Source organism: Setaria viridis, chromosome 4, assembly GCF_005286985.2.
Source record: "Setaria viridis chromosome 4, Setaria_viridis_v4.0, whole genome shotgun sequence".
Classification (NCBI taxonomy): domain Eukaryota; kingdom Viridiplantae; phylum Streptophyta; class Magnoliopsida; order Poales; family Poaceae; genus Setaria; species Setaria viridis.
In genome coordinates, this window is record NC_048266.2 from 17,917,645 (window position 1) to 17,939,436 (window position 21,792).

The following is a 21,792-nucleotide window of genomic DNA, read 5'->3' on the forward strand; positions in this document are numbered from 1 at the left end:
AGGAGTGGAGGCGTGGATGGGTTGGTGGGCGTGGAGAGGAGCAGTTTATCTAGGGTTCAGGTTCCGCATTACTGGGCCAAATGTCCGATCTCAGGCCCATGGAATGTGGTGCGTACTTCAGTTGCTTATTTCCCAACTTGCAGACATTCTGCGATCAATCTTTCAGTCAGCCGTTTCTTTCCCATTTAAATAAGATGGAATTTGTCATAGAACAGTGAATTTAACTGTAATTTTTTGTCAAGTTATAAGCAAATCTAAATAAGCAAAAGCTTCAACCTTGTAGCTTTACAAGAAATATAGGCATGTGAATCAGATACACTATATACTACTCTTTCCACTATAGAATATAGCTATGCTTAGGGTGTAAAATTTATCCCTTTTTTTAGCAAACAGTCCTAAGTACCCCTCCGTGGCAAATAAGTGGTCAAACCCCTTATGCACCAGAAATGGAAAGGCAACATCTCTCCACCACATGTCCGATGATTCAAATACAGCGAACGCAACGTTACCTTTGTCGGAAACTTGGGATTTTGACTGGTGAGCCTGATCCAATTGTGGCTGTGTCGTGAGAGTTTATTATCGCATTCAATGATCCCCTACTCGGTTGGATTTCGAGATTTCACCCTATATTAAAGGCTGGATAACAAGTTTTGGTTGGATCGAGCTATGGGTAACATAATAATGAGGTCACAAGGCTCAGCTCGTTAAGTAAATGAGCTAAAGGTTCAGCTCAGCTTGACTCGTTAACGGTTTGAGCGCTTGTAAGCTAGTGCCGATGAGGATGGCAGCTAGGTCCTCTTCTACTTGGTCTTCTCCTCGATTCGGAACTTGGTGCTCGTTCGGTTTAGGTTGTTAAGTAAATGATGAGCTAAGGTTTAAGTCGGCTATTAATTCGAACTAGCTTGTAACTCGGAAGCTAGTGCCTAAGAGGATGGTAGCTAGGATTTCTTTTCATTGCGTCTGCTCCTCGATTCGAAACTTGTGCTTGCTCCATGGCGTGACAGTAAGTTGTAACACAAACAACTTGTAGCACTAGCATTCCACTTAGGAACCCAAGATATTGATAGTGTGATGTGAGATCTTGAGGATTAGGATCTTATTTAGTTCCTCCTTTTTTCAACTTTGGCACTGTGCAAAAAGAAGATTCCCCATCACATCAAACTTGCAGTACATGTATGGAGTACTAAATATAGATAAAATCAAAAACTAATTGCACAGTTTTATTGCACTTTGCGAGATGAATCTTTTGAGCCTAATTAGTCAATGTTTGGACAATAATTCATAAATACAAACGAAATGCTACAGTTGCGCATTTATAGCAAAATGCAAACTTTGCCACTCCCAATTTGGGAACTAAACAAGGCCTAGATGAAGAATCAGCTTTTGTGAACTACCTGTTTTTTGTGCAGCCTTGTTCCATATAATGCTTGGTTATAAGTGCTAACTTCCTACTCCTTTTAGTTGTAAAACCCACCGCCTAATGTACGCGCAAAGATAATTCTGCTAATTTTAGCCAACATGGACCACCAATATTATTTTTATCGAATTTAGTTCCTCATGGTAGTACAAACCAATAGTGTTCCAACATGATGGCACTAACTTGACTTTATTTACAAGCAGAGGATCTCTACAGCACAATGCTTAACTTAGAAGACACACAAGATGTTTCGAAAAAAGAAGACACGCAATGAACCACAAATATATACTCCACCTGTTTCAAATTGTAGGTCTTTTTGACTTTTCAAGGTGTATAACTTTTGCTATGCGTCTAGATATAGTGTATGTCTAGATGCATAATAATATCTATAAATCTAGAAAAGCTAAAACGACATACTCCCTCCATCCCAAATTACTATTCCTTTTAGCTTTTGATGTACTGCTAGATATATACTATGTCTAGATACATAGCAAAAGTAATGTATGTAAAAAAATATCAAAATGAATAGTAATTTGTGACAGCTGAAGTACAATTTAGAAAAGAGGGATTACTTGGATCGGGACCATTGGCAATCATCAATGGCAACCAATGATCAAACCCTTAATTGTAAGTGTACGGACCTAGAGTTAGATTTAAGTAGATACTGTAGTATTTTGATTCACTGCCATATATTACCACACTTTAAACTTGGTCAATTTGGTTATCGTGTGCGATTTATAACTAGGCCTTGTTTAGTTAGCAAAATTGGGAGGTGCCAAATTACTGTTACAACACTGTAGCACAATGTAGCGTTTCGTTTGTATTTGTGAATTATTATCCAAATATTGACTAATTAGGCTCAAAAGATTCGTCTCGCAAAGTACAACAAAACTGTGCAATTAGTTTTTAATTTCGTCTACATTTAGTACTCCATGCATGTACCGCAAGTTTGATGTGATGGGGAATCTTCTTTTTGCATAGTGTCAAAGTTGGGAGTTGGGGGTGAAGTAAACAAGGGACTAGCCTCGTGCGCATTAATTACCGGCAAACGATAGGAATACAGACTGTAAATATGCCCGAGAGCAACCAAGTTCGGACATTTGGCCCATCAGATCGGACCAACCAAACCCTAAGTCAGCTCAGCAGCTCACTTGGCTACATAACAACACGGCCGCCACCAGCCCACCACCCCTCGCCACTTCACCCACTCCGCTCGCCACACCGAAACCCTCGCCGCTCGATCGGCTCACCACCGGCGAGCATGGACCAGCAATTTCTCATGGGCATGAACATGAGGGAGATGGGCGACATCTCCAACCTGCAGTTGCAGGCTATCATGGAGCAACTCGGCGTGGACTGTCCCCAGCTCGTTGGCCTCGGCGTCGACATGGCGCTCCAATACTTGTACGACGCCACCCCGCCCCCGCCCGTCTCCCGCCGCGCGCCCCTCGCCTCCGCTGCCGTCTCCGCGCCCACCGGCGACGACATCGACTGCCTCAGCCGCCTCCCTGACGGGATCCTCAAGAACGTCGTCTCCCGCCTCCCCGCCAAGGACGCCGCGCGCACCGCCGCGCTCGCCTCGCGCTGGCGCGGAATCTGGCGCAGCGCGCCCCTCGCCGTCGTCGACGCCCACATCCTCCCGGACGGGTTTGCGGCCGTGCGGATGGCGCCCGGAGGCGACGACCCCTCGTCCATGCTCGTCGTCGCCGCGGCGTCGCGCGTCCTGGCCGCGCATCCGGGCCCCTTCCGCTGCGTCCAACTCACCTGCACCCACATGGCGTCTCACCGGGACGAGGCCGCGCGCTGGCTGAAGCTCCTCGCCGACAAGGGCGTCCAAGAACTCGCCTTTATCAACCGCCCGTGGCCGCTTGACCTCCCTCTCCCCACCGAGTTCTTCGGCTGCGCCGCCTCGCTCACCCGCCTCCACCTCGGCGTCTGGAGGTTCCCGAGCACCGCCGGCCTCCCGCGCTCCGCCCGCTTCCCCCACCTCAAGGAGCTCGTCCTCAGCTTGATCATCGTGGGGGACCGAGACCTCCAATTCCTCGTCGACAGGAGCCCCGTCCTGGAGATCCTCACCATAATTTCAAGCCAGATCGACGTGCGCCTCCGCCTGATCAGCCGCACCCTGCGGTGCGTGCAGCTGGGCATGAGTGCATTGGCGGACGTCAACGTGGTGGATGCTCCTCGCCTGGAGAGGCTCTTGCTGTGGATGACCATGAATCACGATAAGGGCTCAAGGATCAAGATTGGCCATGCACCCAACCTGCGCATGCTGGGACATTGGCAGCTCGCAGATCACGAACTGGAGATTGGCAACACGGTCATCAAGGTTCTAGTTTCTATTATGTTTACTTGTTTATTTGTGCCAACAATACATGCCATTAATTGATCCTATTAGTTTGTGTGGTTCATGGCATTTCACATTTGCGTTTCAGGTGGGTACTAAGGTGAGCCCAAGCACCATTGTTCCGAGTGTCAAAATCTTGGCTTTGGAAGTGCAATCTGAAGTCCGCAATGATGTCAAGATGGTGCCCTGCTTCCTGAAATGCTTCCCCAACGTCGAGATACTCCATGTTTATGTAAAACTTGTCACTACTGTTCTATTTGTCATTTTTGCATCATCACTAATAATGTACAGTAGCTTACTAGCCTGATTGTTGTTGCATGGCTCATCTCCATAGCTATCATGAACTATTTATGGCTTTGTCTGATCTGATTTGCAGTCACAGAATGCCGATCATACCACCAGCAAGCTTAATCTCAAGTTCTGGCAGGAGGCCGGCCATATTGAGTGTGTCCAGTCACATGTGAAGAAGTTTGTTTTCGAAGAGTTTCGTGGGAATAGAAGTGAACTATCGCTCCTCAAGTTCATCGCCGAGAAAGCACAGATCCTGGAGAAGATGGTGGTTATGGTGGTCTCTGAATGTTTCTCTTCAGTGGACGATGTGAATGCCAAGTTGAAGCCTCTGACTTCTGCAAAATGGGCCAGTGAAAACTGTAAGCTGAGTGTCTTCATGAGTCCAGTTTCTGAAAGGGGGTCTCCTACTTGGCATTTTCGCATAGGATCAGATTTTTCATGGAGCGACCCTTTTGACCTTATGGCAGCTGATGCTGAACACAGGGGCAATGCTGTGCTTCATTATTTCAGCAGTACTCTCTGAGTTGGCAGTCATCTACAACCAAGCTAAGCCATGATTTTTTTATCGCTTTCATTAGCTTTGGCAAAGATTGGGCAGGTTCCTACTAGAATGAACTGTTGTAAGTGGTTAAGTTAATCAGTAATTTTCCTCTCGAAAGCCTACTGTAGGCATCAACTGTTCTCTGCATTTCTTGTGATTTCTCTAGTCCAATGTGGCCCTGCTAAAATCAATTTTGTGTGCAGAACTGCACCAAAAAACTGTTTCAAAACTTACAAATTTTGTTTGAAGTGTTTCTCGGAAAATCTGTTGAGTCTGTTCAATCTTCATCACAATTTATTCTTTGTAGAATTCGCATTCCAAATCCTGACTGGTTGTTTTACCTTGCAAATAAATTGTCAGCAGGCCATTATATTGTTTAGTTATTGAAGCAAAGCTTGATTGATTTGCCAAGTATTATGTTGTGATATGGGGTACTACTTGATTTTTTTATGTTTTAGCTTCAAAACATAGCTTGACACTCGTGACATGCTTGAGCGGTCGGTGGGTCAAGTATTTTTGCTTCAAGTATGGATTTGGTGTCCACTTGTTCATTCTGGATAGTGTGACTGAAACAGTTGACAAAGTTTTTGTTAGTGTATATATCTGACCGTCCCAATATGTTTGGCCTCATTTGTCCCTTAAATAAGCAGGATGTGACAGCTTGAATGGTTTCCTATTATATTTAGTGATATGTCTACCGCACCTAAAGATATGATCTGAAAATATGCCCATTTTTATGAAAGCTGCATCATTATTGCTACTGGTCAATGTGAATCCATAGATAACATTGCTTTACTCCATCATATCTGTAGTCTGGAAGGACTGTCATAGAATTTGTCTTTTGCAGATTTTAAAGGTAAAGACTTTTATTTATTGGATTTCGTCTCCCCTCTCTATGTATTTTCTTTTCTCTCTTAATGAAATGACATGCAGCTCTCCTGCCTAGTTTGAGAAAAAAATATTTATAGGATTTTGCATGGCATTTCTTAGACTTGCTGGCAGAGTGTTGACCGTATGAGTTACTCCTTTTATTTATCAAAAATACCAAGTGTTCCTACGTCATAGCTTTGATTAGAAATACATACTGCATACATTGTTTTGGATATTATCCCTAATGATTTTGAATTTACGCTAGTTGTCCTTGAAGTTTTCTAGAATATGGACTTATTGGCATTTTTTCAGTGGGATATTAAAATCTTATTATACATTTCATACCTCACTTAGTTCACAATGACAAGCTTGAACATGTTTTAAAGCATCATGCACTTCTTTTATTGTTTTGGTGGGATAGCCTATTTTTCTTGCAAACCACAAGTCAGGGTGATATCCACGTCCCATGGGTACCAATTGAGGATTGCCTGTTGTACTCAGTTTGAGTTATGTGCCCCAATGGGGAGTCTAGTAACCACAAAGGCAACAGTTTCTACTAGCATGAACCGTGAGTTTTAATTAGTACTCCCTCCATCCTAAATTGTAAGTCTGGGTATACTATGAAAATATAATTGATGAAGAATCTAATGGTACTTAGTTGACATCATAAATATTATTATATTATCATATAAATTTGGTCAAACTTGAGATACTTTGACTTTCCAAGATTCTTGGAATAACTTACAATTTGGGATGGAGGGAGTAGCCTGCAAAAACCTACAGCTGCTTGGAATAGCTACCTGTTCCATGAGAGGCATAACAGCTACTAGCCCATCTGTAGCAGAATACGATAGCATGAATGGCTTACTATTACTTTAACTTTATATATACAGACTACAGTAGTTACATATATGAACTAAAAATATTTTCATTATGAAAGCTGGTGTATAATTGCTTGCAGTGGATGTGAATCCATAAACTACAATGCTTTACTCCATACGTACTACTATGTCTTCAGTCATGAAGGACTATTGTGGAAGTTGCCTTTTTGGCGATTTTGTACACTAATTATCATGATTGTTGCTGATTCCAAATGTGGTGTTGCATGATTTTTGGCATGACCGAGCCTCATGTTCTTATTATAGACTATTTCCGTGCCTTTGTAATGATCGAAGAATTCTTCAATTGTGTTCACTGATGAAAGTTCATAGAATTAATTTCATTCTCGAGTTTTGACCATAAGAATAGCATAAAGCATCCATTTGTTTGTCAAATGCTAAGTGTTTCTAGGTTGTAGCTCTGATTGTGGTCACTCTGTTCTTTCCCTGCCTCCCCACAAGTTACAGATTTTCACTAGTTGTCCAGTTCTTGAGGGCTTGAGGCTTTCAAGAATGTAGGCCTGATAGCATCTGCAACGGGGACATTCAAAGCTATGTCCTCCAATCATTACAATTGCATAGATTGCTTGATTCGAATTATATCCTCCGATCACTACAATTGCACTAATTTGTCAGATTGCTTGGTTTGAGTTTTGTCCGCCGATCATGAGTCTATTATATTGCTTCAATTCCGCAAAGGCACAAGCTTATTTGTAGAACCCGTGTGTGTGTGTGTGTGTGTGTGTGTGTTGTGGTTACAGTTCTCTATCAGAGATCTTTAATATTCCAGGTTCTGATATTTACAGCGTGCATTACTAACTTACCATGATGGACACCTGCTCTCTCGTCAAACAGGCACCTCCAACTTGGAAAATGCAGCCTCCCAGTCTTGTGCTTCCACTTACCTTTGTAATTTCAGAACTCAACTATTATTTGGGAACATGTATCCCAAATTCTGTTTGTTTAACTTCCAATAACTTTTAACCGTTCTGACCCATAAGCACACAGAAATGACCCTTGGTGGTTCAATTATCGGCGAGACAAACTAATCATTTGGGTTCACGAAGGAAAGAAGAGGGAAGTAAAAGGGGAAGACTAGTACATTGAGTACTCTAGTATTCCCTCCGTTCTAAATTGTATGTCGTTTTGGTTTTTTAAATTTTACAGACATAGTATCTATAAATTTTTAAAAACCAAAATGATCTACAATTTGGAATGGAGGGAGTAGTTACCAGTAGTTTTTGTGTATATATTTGGGTCACTTAAACTGTTACGGCACCCAGGGAGCAGCCTGAATATTGGCTTTGCTGTGTAGCTGTCGAAGAGCTAGCTGTATATGGCAGTTACGGCTGAAATCGGGCTGTGGGGCTCTATCTGTTGAAGCAGCTTCGGCTGTGCTAGTATTTCTACCAGGAGAAAATAGTTGGGTTCCTTCGCCGCGCAAGAAGGGGAAGCTACAGACTACAGCACAACCATCATCCTTGTGCGATCAGCGTCTCAGTCTTGTTTGTTAAGTGTTACGATAGAGCACTCAACTGCATAACGTGCTTCCGTACAAATTTTCTTTGGTGACGCGCAAACCTATTTCTGACATTTGAGTACAAGGGCATCCCCCTCTCTCTCTGATAGGAGAACACCAATACTTGTTGACGCTTTTTCTAGCCAACACATCGAATTGCGCTAGATCGCGCGTGATAGAACACTAAAAGAGAACTGACCTTCCATCCACCTCTTTTGTCCCAGTTAACATTGAACCCGTGACTAAAGTGGCATACCACCGAAGGCCAGCGCGCTTTAGTTCCGGTTGTGAATACCAACCGACTAAAGCTCACCCTTTAGTCCCAGTTGTAACGGTCAGAAAAATCGCACTGACGCCACCCCCTTTTGTCCCGGTTGGAAGCTCCAACCGGGACAAAAGGCTGACTCTTTTATCCTGATTGGTAACTCCAACCGGAATAAAAGGTTTAGTCCCGGTTGGTAATTTCAACCGGGACAAAAGGGGGGTCTTTTGTCCCGGTTGGAGGTTCCAACCGGGACAAAAAGGGTTGGATTGTGTCCCGGTTAGAATTTCCAACTGGGACAAAATCTCCTCCCCTATAAAATCACCACACAAAGAGGTCTTCTTCCTCCTCCAGCCCGTGCCACTCCACTCCACCGCCCCCCTCTTCATGACGACGAAGCAACCCTAGGGGATGTGCTGCCCAAATTTGTTTCCTCATTTCTGTGGGATTTCACTCATCCAAAGTGTTGTGAAGGTTAGCTACTTCATCCTCCCTTCATTTATTGTTATTATGTTTTGTTTTATGCTTTAGACAGGGAGAAAAATGAGTTTTTTAGAACGAGGAAGAATGGAGAGGATTTTTATTTATACATATGTTTTTAAGCTAGAATTTGATGGATAGCTTGCTTGTTATGTACGATTCATATTAGTTAAAATAACTTGATCAATATTAGGTATGAGAAAAAAATAGAGTAAATGTGTTTTTAATATTTAGCTATTTCAATAAAATTAAGGTAAATAAAATGTAGGTGTAAGAAAATAGAATTTGGTCATTGCTACATTTTTTTCATGTCATAGTAATTTAACAATAATTGTATTTCTTTGACCAATAATTTATTTATCTCATGTTAATGCAAGAACTAAATATTATAAACAATAATCCTACATGAAGTCCTATGTTCATTTTTCACGTAATACGATGCAGATGGACCAACAATGGATGTACCACCTCCGTTCCTCCAATCCTAGTTAACTTCACCTCACGAGGCTCCTGCCTTTGGCCGGTCAAACTAGTCAGGGAAGCCGGTCAGACCGGTTTGCACAAGGGCAACAGAAAAACCTACGTTCACCATCCCGGAGGGACCACGTCAGGGATGATGAGCCTAGGGTTGTTCTGAGATCAGCAGGCCACTCAGAATGTCCTCAACTGCCGTCGAGACGAAGGAGAGAAGCAAAGGGTTGGAAAAGATTAGGGTTTGAAGATAAAGTAAAGATAAACATTTTGTTCGATTAGGTATTAGCCTCAATCAGCCACGGCACTTTATATTTATAGGGTGCAGAGGTCTTGCCCCGCAATGAAATTCTATTACAAACCTTAACCTACTAGGACTCCTCAATTCTACTCGGACTAGGATTGGGTCAGTCTGACCGGTCGTGCCTACCGGTCAGACCAGTTGGTCTTGCCAGACCGGCTATAGGATCCAGGATCGGTTAGACGACCTGGAGGAATCGATCTGACTGGTTGGTCCCGGCTTGATCGGCTTGCTGCCAATTTTGAGCTCCAACACATGCCCCCATGTTTTTTTTAAAACATTGCGTACCAGAAAACAAAAATAAGCCTAAGGGCGATGTTCCTTACAGAATCCATCGGCCATGTTACATCAAGCATCTTGCTAAATACTTGGCTAATACTTCTTCAAGTACCTACCATTGAGAGTTCTAGGCAACTGTTATCCTCGCAAAGTTTCTACCATATAGGAATTCCTAAAAAGCACCTTCACAATCTTGTATGGCCCCTCCCAACTTGGAGACCACTTGCCAAACTTGTTGCTCTTGGTCCCTATAGGTAGAATCGTCTTCCAAACCAAATCATTAACCTGGAAAGATTTAACTTTTACCTCTTATTATGTGCTCTAGCAACTAGAATTTTGTCCTTCTCAATCTCCTTCAAAGCCTCCAATCGCTTGTTGGTCACCTCATCAACATTGTCCATCATCAAGGCATGATAAGTATCAACATCAAGATTATTTTGCTTAGCTAATCTATATGCGCCTAGATTCACTGCAACAGGCAAAATGGCTTCTTGACCATAGATAATCTCAAAAGGAGTAACTTTAGTCGCACCATGTCTAGCAATACAATAAGCCCACAAAGCTTCAGATAATACCTCATGCCACCTTCTAGGATTTTCGTCTATCTTCTTCTTGATGAGCTTAATCAAAATCTTGTTGCTAGACTCGGCTTGTCCATTAGCTTGAGCATAATATGGAGATGAATTGAGCAATTTAGTACCATAGGATTCAACAAACTCACGCACCTCTTTGGATATGCATGAAGTCCCTTGATCCATGGTTAAAGTTTGTGGAATGCCAAACCTATGCACAATATGTTCTCTAACAAACTCAATTACCTCCTGATGTATCATATTCTTGAGGGGAGTTCCTTCGGTCCACTTGGTGAAATAATTAGTAGCCACTATAACAAAATAATGTCCTTTTGATGAAGGAGGATGAATTTTACCAACAAAGTCCAATCAACGTAGCTTAATAATAGGACCATGGCTTAATAATAGGATACATCAACGTAGCAGGTACCATCTGAACATCCTCAAACTTTTAACACTCTTCACATCCTTTGTAGTAGCAAAAACAATCGGCTATCATATTAGGCCAATAAAAGCAAGTCTGCCTAAGAAGCCACTTCATCTTAGAAGCTGATTGATGTGTACTACAAATCCCTTCATGGACCTCTCCCATAGCCACTCTGGCCTGATTAGAATCTAAGCACTTTAAAAGCAAATCCTCCGCGGTCCGATGATATAATTCACCATTAACCAAAGTGAACTTGAAAGCCCACCGTTGGACTTTTCTCTCAATTTAGCACCTGGGTTTCTGTAAATAATCAATAAGAGGTTATACCTTGTTTCGGCATCCAATAATCTTCTACTCACATATGTAAAAATATGTTCCTTACCTTTGGTCTCTTGAGTCAAAACTACCCCAATAACACCTTCTTCAGCCGCCACATATAATTTGAAAGGAATCACACTCTTTGGTGCTTGAAGAACGGGCGGTGAAGATAAATAGTGCTTGAATTTTCTCAAAAGCCTCTTGCTGTTTTGCCCCCCAAGTAAATTCAACTTCATTTTTCAACCAAAAAATAGGAGTAAAAGCATTCACCTTCCCAGACAAATTACAAATAACCTTCTCAAGTAATTTACTTTGCCCACAACTCTTTCATGAAGGTAGGAGCTTGTACTTTTCTAATAGACTCAAATTTTCTTAGGATCTATCTCTACACCATTTTCATGTACAATGAAGCCCAAAAACTTCTCAATCGATACACCAAAAGCACATTGACTAGATTCATCTTTAAGCCATATCAACGTATTTTCTCAAATGCAAGTCTTAAATCAGCTAAATGGGATTCTAAGTCAGCTGATTTGACAACAATATCATCGATATAGACTTCTAATATTACACCAAGTAAGTCATGAAAGATTAAATTTATAGATTTCTGATAAATAGCACCAGCATTCTTTAAACTAAAAGTCATGACTACCCACTCAAATAAACTAACAAATCCTAGACAAAGGCCGTTTTGAAAATATCCTCTTCAGCCATAAAGATTTGGTTATATCCTGCATTACCATTAAGAAAACTAATAACTCTATGTCCAGAAGCAACATTAATAAGTATATTGGGTATAGGCATAGGATATTCATCTTTAGGAGTAGTTCTATTAAGATCTTTAAAATCAATGCAAACTCTGAGCTTACCCGTACCTTTCTTCTCAACAGGCACAATATTGGAAATCCAATCAGCATATCGACAAGGCCTAATAAACTTAGTATCTAGCAACCGATTAATTTCTTCTTTAACTCGGTCAAATATGATAGGATTAAATCGCCTAGCAGGTTGTTTATGAGACTTAAAACCAGGTTTGATAGACAGTCGATGCTCAACTAACTCCCAGCTTAAACCAGGCATCTCATGATAATTCCATGCAAAACAATGGATATACTCTTTCAATAATTCAGTTAACTCAGCCTTAAAAGCAGGCTCAAGGTTCTTGTTTACAAAGTCGGCCTAGGTATAGTTCCATCACCAATATCTACCTCCTCTAAAGGATCAACCGATGTAAATCCTTATCCTAATTTGCTATCATCAAAATCTTCAATGGCTTCACATGTATCGTTGTCATGTGCCCGATAGTGCTTAAGTCTTTGCTGCAACCACTCCAGATTTTTATCCATTAAATCACATGAGGTGGTTTAGCCGATTTTCAACCGGATTCAAAACAACAGGAACAAAGCCATCCTTTGTACAACTGATGAGCTCATAATTAGAAAGATCTAAACCAGATAAACATTTAACATTATCATGAATGCATGTGGTGGAATTATCATCTATAGCAACACAAGCCGACGTATCACCATGCACAACCTCTACTTCGTCGTCTACCCATTGAATTAAAAATTGATGCAAGGTAGAAGGATTGCATTGATTCTCATGTATCCAATCACAACCCAAAATCAAGCTAAAGTTATCTTGTGTCTCGACAACGAAGAAAGCGGTAGCCAACGTCTTGCTCTCGACGGTGAGCTCCATAGAGACGACACCTTTAGCTCCGATAGGCTCGCCTCCTCCCACACCGCTAATGGTCATGTTGGTCTTGATCAACTCTTCATCTGAATGACCCAATTTCTTGAACAAAGAATAGGGCATCAAGTTAACAATCGCCCCTCCATCAACTAGCAATCGAGAGATTGGTTTCCCATTGATGTGACCCTTCATGTACAATGCCTTTAGATGATTATCAATAGCTTTAGGCTTTTGAAATGTAGCCTCTCTGGGTTCAAAATCAAGATGAGCCAATTCTTCCTCCGAAATAGCATAATCATCCGCAGACATATGGACCACATTAATATCAAAGTTCATGCATTTAGGTGAAGAATTGTAATCAACAAGTTGCTCATCATCTTCTGTTTCAGTAACTGATGTCAACTCATTGTCACAAGCCACAGGAGTAGAAGAAGCAAAACTGGGTGGCATCTCTAGCTCGACCGGTTGGACCGGTTCCACGGTCGGTCTGACCGGTTCAACCGCTGGCACCGGCTTCTCGGCCAGTCTGACCGGTGGCTCAGCCGGTCTGATCGGTGTAGGTGCTGGCTGGGCATTCGCCTTGACCTTCCACTCCTTCCCCTATGAGACCATGGGTCTGTACTTGTTGAAGGTCTCATCTCTTTGTTTCTTCAGTTCTTGCTCCTTTCTCTCTTGGAATCGCAATATTTGAAGCTTCCTCCTTTATGTGCAAGTCAAACTGGGAGGACACCACCTTGGTAAGAAGTACTTGGAGCTAGAACTGCTACACCTAGCCTCATGATCATCAGCAACAGGGGCCCTCTGGATAGATGTCTTAGCCTTATTGTCTATGACAATCAGCATTTTGCCATCATCCTCAACAAGGACCTTCATGCACCCAATCTGGATTATATCCTTGCTTGTAGTCCTCTTTGGGTCAACATCCATCTTTTGCACCCCTCCTCTTTCTTCTTGAGACAATATACTTGCCTTGGAGGAGATGGCCTTGGTGACCGAGCAGGTCAATCAGACCGGTTGGGGTAGGCCGCTTTAATCAGTTGAGCCTGGTGGCTCCAACCTGATCGGCAAGGTGCCAAACGGCCATGCACGAGGTGTGAAATTCTATATAGAGCTAGTCTTCTTGATTCTCGCCATCTAAGATGGAAAGACTGCTGCTGAACTAACTGATAAGGTACCCACATCACGCAATTATCATCCCACACCAGGCATGGTGAATTCGATGTTGGAAGAGCCCATGATGTGGTAGGGTACTACTTGTGTTGAGAACATTCACCCCTCTGCCTTGTAGCTACTCTTGGAGGCGAAGCCGGCCCCTCTTGGCGCATGGGTGACCTCATTCTTTTTTTTAATGGCCGATCACTTGTAACAGCCTTTTGGTTGGAATACTTGGCCAAAAACTTGTCAAATGTGATTTCTCTTTTGCATCACTCCCCTGATCTTTGATCAAGTTAAGCTTCCAAGTTCCAATCTCCAGACGCTTCGGTTTCAGCATTCGGGGGCGGCCCTTGGCCAGACCGGTCTGACTGGCTGCCTGAACCGGTCTGACCGGTTTGTTCTGCTTAGTAGGCTCAAATAGTTTTTCACCAGTCGACGCGGTTGACCCTTACCCCCTGTGTCTAGAAGCTCTCACAATGATCTTGAATGACTCTCTAGCATCATGAGTCTTCTCATATGCCACTTTCCATGTTAACTCCTTGCCCCTCAAATCGGGCTTCTCTTCCCCAACTACCACATTCTTGTCTTTGGTTGCTTCAGCTTGATGCGGCAGAACCAATACCTTAGGCTGTTGCAAATCCATGGTGTTGATAGGGAAAGGTGCCTTGTCCACTTGCATTTCATGAAAATTCAAACAACCTTCATTTATGGCTAATTGAACCTGTCAATGAAACACATTGCAATCATTAGTAGCATGTGAAAAAGAATTATGAAACTTGCAATATGCAAGCTTTTACAACTCTTCAAGCGGGGGTATGGCATGAGATATCTTAATGTTCCCAAGCTTAAACAATTCATCAAATATGTGATCACATTTGGAAACATCAAAAGTAAATTTTACTTCTTCTTGCTGACCCTTATGAACCGACTTAAGAGATGAACAAGAATAAGTCTTAGCCTTGGAAGGCCACACGAACTCAGCAACATACACATCATTATCATCATTGTTCAAACTATCATAATCATATTCAATAGCATGCATATTGGACCGACGAGATTTAAAGCTTTCTTTCTCTTTATTCATTCGGTTTTGTTGGATTAAAGCTCTCACTTGTACTTGTGCAACTGAAATAAAATCATAACCATCTATTCTATCCCTAATAGATGATCTATTCTATCAGAAATTGACAAATTAAAATAACGGTTTTTGGTTTCTTTGAACCATTTTATATAAGCATAAATGGATTCGTCTCTACCTTGCCTAACTAATGTTAAATCTATCAATTTTAATTGAAAACTCCTACTATAAAAGTGATCATGAAATTTCCATTCTAATTGATCCCAAGAATCAATAGAACCAAGACCTAAGGATGAAAACCAAGCAAAAGCAGTTCGAGTTAAAGACAAAGGAAACAATCGTACTTTTAAAGCATTGTAGGAACCCATTTCACCTAGTTGAGCAGTAAACTGACTAATATGTTCCCAAGTGGTCCGGTTATCATCACCATTAAATTTAACAAAATCAGGCATACACCAACCAATAGGAAAGGGAACATTATCAAACTCAGCGTTATATGGATTTTGGTACAAGTTAGAGTTGCCAATATCAACACCAAGCTTATTTCTCATCATAGCCAAATCTTCTTTAAATTTAGCAAATTCATTCCAATTAGAATTATTTGGCTATTGTGGCACTGTATTCACCGTATTCATCTTATTCAAATGGGGCATGCTATTAGCCAGAGAGAGCCTATAAGCCTCAAAAACATCATTGGGTATGACATTTGGTGATGACGATGTATGCACTGTTGTACTATATAAAGGCACATAATTTTCAAGCACATTGGTATGGTTAGGAGCAGCGGCATAGGCTGCTCGGGCACAACCTCCAGCGCACTGGCACTACAAAACAACTTCACACGTAGAGACACTAGTTTTGTCCTGTAGAGACATGTTATGTTGCCCCTAGAGAATCATAGAGTCATTTTCCAATATGTCATAGAGATGCCACTATAAATAGTGTCTCTTTGAATGAAGAGACATTTTTATAAGTGTCCCTATATTTTGTAAGACAACCTGTAATGGCACAATATTATGTCTCTATCATTTAGATGACTAGAAATATATTGCAAAAATATTATAATTTTGGAGTGATGGGCCTTCGAACTCAAAGACCTCATAGGTCATTGCATTATACTCCACCTTCTAGCCAACACAATCTCACACCAATTCTTGCATATTTACTTAGTATAATTCTTATGAATATGCCTCCATAGTCTAAATAGTGTCTCAAGGTATTACAGTGAATGTCTCAAACTATGTCTCTATGGGGGTAAGGTCAATTTTTAAGTGTCTCAAATATGTCCCTAATATTCTGTATTGTCATTCTACAGAAATGACTTACGAAAATGTCCCTATGGTTGAAAATGCCTCTAGTAGTGTCTCAACACAGATGACACTTTCCAAAGTGCCACAAAAGACATATTCATAAGGGCAAATCACAAAATGTCTGTACAAAAGTGTCTCTACTTGAAGTTTATGTTGCAGTGTGGTCAGACCAATCTGACCGGTTACCTTGACCGGTCTGACCGCTCTAGCCGTGTTTGGCTTTGGCGGTTGGACCAACGGCGTTTGACTAGGGAAGAAGTTGGGAGGCATGCCATACAATGGATTTTCAAGAATAACCCTTGGCATAGCCGATGAGCTAGGATGCAGTACCCCACGTGGATCAATTTGAGGAGTACTGCTACTTGTAATATTACTAGTAGATGTAACATATTTCCCCTTCTCTATATCTTATAGTCGTTCTAAACGCGCAATGTAAGAAGCAAGAAGCTCATCACTACCAAAAACATGCTGATTAACCTTTTCATTAAGCGTAGATGGGTTAGGGGTGATTTGCTTACTATGCCGATTACCTCAACCTTGTTGTCATTTGTCTTGAACGAGGGCATCACAAAATCTTGCACTCTTGTCACCGTGCCCTAGCGGTCCTTTTTGAAGTCAATTAAGAACTGTGTCTTGAAGTACTCCTCCGCCGACAAATACTTCTGGCGCTCTTCCTGCTGAGATCTTCAATGGAGGTCGTGATGATGTTGTCCTTGTCGATTTTTGTAGTAGATCCCATCTGGCTTGGGTTTGATAGAATGGTTGTAAAAATCAGATCTTTCTTCTCCACCGGAGTCCCCAAAAAATGTGTTGGCACTTTTTCTGGCCAACACACCGAATTGCACTAGATCGTGCGCGATGGAACTTCACCACACGAGGCTCCTGCCTCTGGTCGGTCAGACTGGTTAGGGAAGCCGGTTAGACCGGTTTGCATAGGGGCAACGTGAAAACCTACGTTCACCACCCCGGGAGGGACCCCGTCAGGGATGATGCGCCTAGGGTTGTTCTGGGATCGGCAGGCCACTCAGAACGTCCTCAACTGTCATCGAGACAAAGGAGGGAAGCAAAAGGGTTGGAAAAGATTAGGGTTTGAAGATAAAAGTAAAGATAATATTTTGTTCGATTGGGTGTTAGCCTCAATCAGCCGCAGCCCTTTATATTTATAGGGTGAGGAGGTCTTTCCCCGCAAGGAAATCCTATTACAAACCTTAACCTACTATGACTCCTTAATTCTACTCGGACTAGGGTTGGACCGGTTAGACCGGTCGTGCCCACCGATCAGACCGATTGGTCTTGCCAAACCGACTATAGGATCCAGGACCGGTCAGACAGCTTGGAGGAACCGATCTGACTGGTTGGTATCAGCCTAATCGGCTTGCTGCCAATATTGGACTCCAACAATACCCTTTCTCCCTTACAAAATGTGGCCATTTCCAAAAGCCAAAAGAGCGCAACAGCCGACAAGCAAGATAGACCCATGCTAGTCCCTCCATCCCAAATTACTTTTCATTTTGACTTTTCTAGATTCATAGCTTTTGTTATGCACCTAGATATATAGTATGTTTGGAGACGTAGCAAAAGGTTATGTGCCTAGAAATGTCAAAACGAATACTAAGTTGGGATGGAGGGAGTAGTAGAAAAAATTACTTGGTTAATGGTCAAATCTTTATTCTTTAGTAAATCAAGTTGAATACTAGAGAAACGACCCCTTAGCATGGCAACTGAGGCATGAGGGCACGCACAACGTATCGATGGGTGCTGTCTATATACCGCCATGACAGCTTTCGTATCCTATGTGTACACAGTTTAATGCGCAGAGAGAATGCTACTGTCATCTCGCAAGATGACGCCTACGGCCCATTCTCCTTGAATCAATCGCCAGGTCGAAGCGTGTTGTATGGTTCGTCTCCAGTCCACGATGACTGCGATTGATCCATTCTGTCGAGAGTGTTTTGGCGAGGAGAAATCACTGGTGGCATAAAAAATCCAACCCCAATATGTCCTGCAGCACCATGTGGCAAAAATGGCCGCCACCGTCGGTGGCGTGACAGTTGCTTGTTGCGGCGGCAGCACGGCAATTGCTCGATGGGCGGAGGCGTGGGAGTAGAAGGCTGCGGCTGCGAAGCTACAACACCAGTGCACAAGGGCACTAATCTGCCTCATGTGCCGCACGCTTCTTGCCAGCCCCCGGGCATTGAGCCCAGGGCCGGTCCTGAGATTTGGGAGGCCTTGGGTGAAAGTAAAACTCGAGACCATTTAATATAAACATTATAATAAATATATATGAAATATTACCAATAAATACTTAAATGTATCTAAAAGCAATATTCATATCAAATTATTTATACATATTACCTTAAAAGTTTCTTCTAACATTCCTCGATGCAAAGTCACTTATGATAGGGTTGATGTCAATCTCATCCAACATTTTTTTCTTGATGCATAATGTTGCCAAACCATTTAACCTCTTCTGAGTCATTGTTGACCTCAAATAGTTACTCAATAACTTCAATTTTGAAAAGCTTCTTTCAGCTGATGCGACAGTCACAGGGATAGTAAATAAGAGTCGGTAAGCAATGGAGACATTAGGATAATAATCCACATCTCTGATATGCTTGAAAATCTCCACAGCAGACATTACGCTATCTGGCAAAGTGAATTTCATAATCTTTAATTCAGAAAATAAGATCATATACCTCAACATCAGATGAACCATCAAAAGAAAAAGTTTCTGCAAATTTAGTGCAACAATCTTCAAGTTCATTATCATTTAATGACTTCAAAGTGCTTGAGCTCAATAAAATTCGAATATATCTTTAAACACCATGAGTTCTTCAAATCTGTTCTTCAAAGAAGTGATTACTTTAAAAAGGCTTCTCAGCTTCAAGAATTTCTTCTTGGCAATTACTTTCATCAAACTGTTTCTTCCTTGTAACACGATATTTTTCTGGAAATGATGCCTCTACATCCATTTCTGTTGCAATACCTTTGGCGATGATCATACTAGAAGAAAACCTCTCATTTCTGTAATTCTCAAAGTATTGTATTATACCTTGTATTTGCTTCAAAGTAGAGTCAATGCACATGGCTGGCGATTGAACCTTCTTGCTCACTTTATTTACAGCAAATAAAATATCATGCCAGATAACCAAGTAGAAACTCAAAGCTGCCTAGTGCATCAAATAATTTTTTTTGCATCACTTTTATCATTAGGTTCAATGTCAGAAGCATGATGTAACTCAAACAAAGCAGATCTTAACTCAGTAGCTTGATATCTTGTTGCTGTAATATTTTTTATTCGATTCTCCCAACGAGTATTGGATAATAATTTCACAGTTAAACTAGAAATATATTTAAGCAAAATATTCCACCTTTTCGTAGAACCAGCAAATAATACATATATGCGTTGAACAATTCCAAAAAATGAAATAATTTTCCCACTAGATTTTACCATATCACAAAGAGTAAGATTTAGACTATGGCACGCACATGGCATATACAATGCTCTTGGATTGATATCAATTAACCATTTTTGTACCCCTTGGTGTTTTCCTTTCATATTAGAACCATTGTCATAGCCTTGACCCCTTATGTCACTAATATTTAGACCAAAGGACTCCATAGATTCAAGCAATACATTAAAAAGCTCCAAACCAGATGTATCATCCACCTTCAAGAACCCTAAAAAGTACTCCTCAATTTTTATCTTGCCATCAGACAAATTAACACATCGAACTAATAAAGTCATTTGTTCTGGATGACTGACATCAGGGGTACAATCTAAAATAATTGAGAAATACTTAGCCTCTTTAACAACCTTTATGACAGAACTTGTGATATCAGAAGCCAAAAGAGATATCAACTCATTTTAAATTTTATGACTGAGATAATGATAATGAATTTCTTTGCTCTGAATACGTCTAAGGTGGTCTTGCATTTCCATGTCAAATTCTGCAATCATCTCAGCACAAGCTAAGAAATTACCATTACCATCATTATAAAGCTACTCACTACTTCCTCTAAAAGCCAAATTGCATTTACCAAGAAATTTCACAATGGCTATTATTCTTAACAAAACTTGCCTCAACCGTTCTTTCTCCTTTGTGATTTGCTACTGCAATTCTTTATCGATTGTTTCCTTTTTCCACAATCTAGCTCTCAATTCATTCCAACTGTTCATGTTACTAATATGCTCGACACTATTTTCATGTTCTCTAAGCTTCTCACTGGTATGCCTCCAATTTCTAAACCCATCACCTACTAAGGAACTAGGACTCTGGCTAGTGCTAGACTTGAAGATACAGTAGAAACAAAAAACTTTGTCAACATGCTTCGAATAAACTAACCATTTTCTATCATGTACCTCTCCATTGTTTAATTTTCTAGAATAATGAGCATATGAAAAATGTCTTGAGGCAGCATCTAGAGGAAATTCGATATTTTCTTCTCTTATAGGCCTTTTGTTGACTAATATGTCTCTTGCTTTATAATCAAGATTATCCCAATTTCTTGGATCATAAATATCTGAAGTGTAAACTGGTTCCTCATCAACACTAGCAGACTGTGCATGTGCACCTGATGCATTTACTTTGTTCTCAGAGTCACTTACATTGTTATCATCGACCTTGATGTTAACATTTTCTTCCTGATTCCCATTAGTTGGTTCATCCACAACAACTATTGCCAACTCATCTGGGTTTGTCAAAGCGCCCGTATTACTCTCAGGGCGTTGATTACTCTTGCAAAATTTATCCATAGCTCCTCTCTGTGATTCTATCAACTCATTCACACATCTTTTTCTTTTCCTTTTCCATTCAAATTTTCTAGATGACATGATATCCCACAGTGCTAAGATTATTATAAATACACAATAGTTATAAATCAGTTGAGATTAAATAACTTGTGATAGTGAATTAATAATTAATGGTATCAGGAATTGGCAATCAAATCCCCTTATCACAGAAGCGAATTGGCGCCAACCGCAAGGTCCGCAAGCAACAAGCCAACAAGACAAGAACCAACGGCGCGCAGGGCTTCTCTGCGCTCGCCAAGCGCTTCCTCGCCGTGCGCTCGTTTAGGAACACCACCTCGTGGTCACTCAACGTGTGCAACTGCATGCACGCACGAACGCTGAAGATTGGTCAGGAACAACGATCGCTAGGCCGCCGGGGTTGTGTGCGCGCATGTATAGAGCGTACCTGGATGCCGGCGTAGTCGAACAGGAACAATCTGAGGTCGTCCATTGTCGATGCGCATGACTCACGAGTGCACAGCGCCGATGCCGATCGAGTATGAGGAAACCATCGATGAAGGAACTCGAGAGATATTCCTTGTCTTTTCAACAGGAGCAAGATATTCCTCAAAGCAACTCTACACAGTGTCTCGTCTCCATGAAGCCTTCGGCAGCGTGGCGTCGTCGCTATCTTCAGCAACTCTTCGTCGCATTGCCGCCGTCAGCCCCTGTCGATCGTGGAGGTGGCCCTGGGTGGTGGTCGACTGGTCGAGTACTCGAGTGCGGAGTTGGATAATTGGATCTAATCGCATTTTAGGCATTAAGAACACCTGACACCTAACACCTAGG

At 41.6% G+C, this 21,792-nt stretch overlaps 1 protein-coding gene across 1 annotated transcript; it reads left to right on the forward strand.

Moving 5' to 3' along the window:
- Nucleotides 1-2,678: 2,678 nt before the first annotated feature.
- LOC117853498 (F-box/FBD/LRR-repeat protein At1g13570) lies at nucleotides 2,679-4,578 on the forward strand. The gene is made up of 3 exons (XM_034735842.1): nucleotides 2,679-3,746; nucleotides 3,853-3,996; nucleotides 4,141-4,578. Exons 1-3 carry the CDS (start codon nucleotides 2,679-2,681, stop codon nucleotides 4,576-4,578), a joined length of 1,650 nt encoding a protein of 549 aa, XP_034591733.1.
- Nucleotides 4,579-21,792: the final 17,214 nt, after the last annotated feature.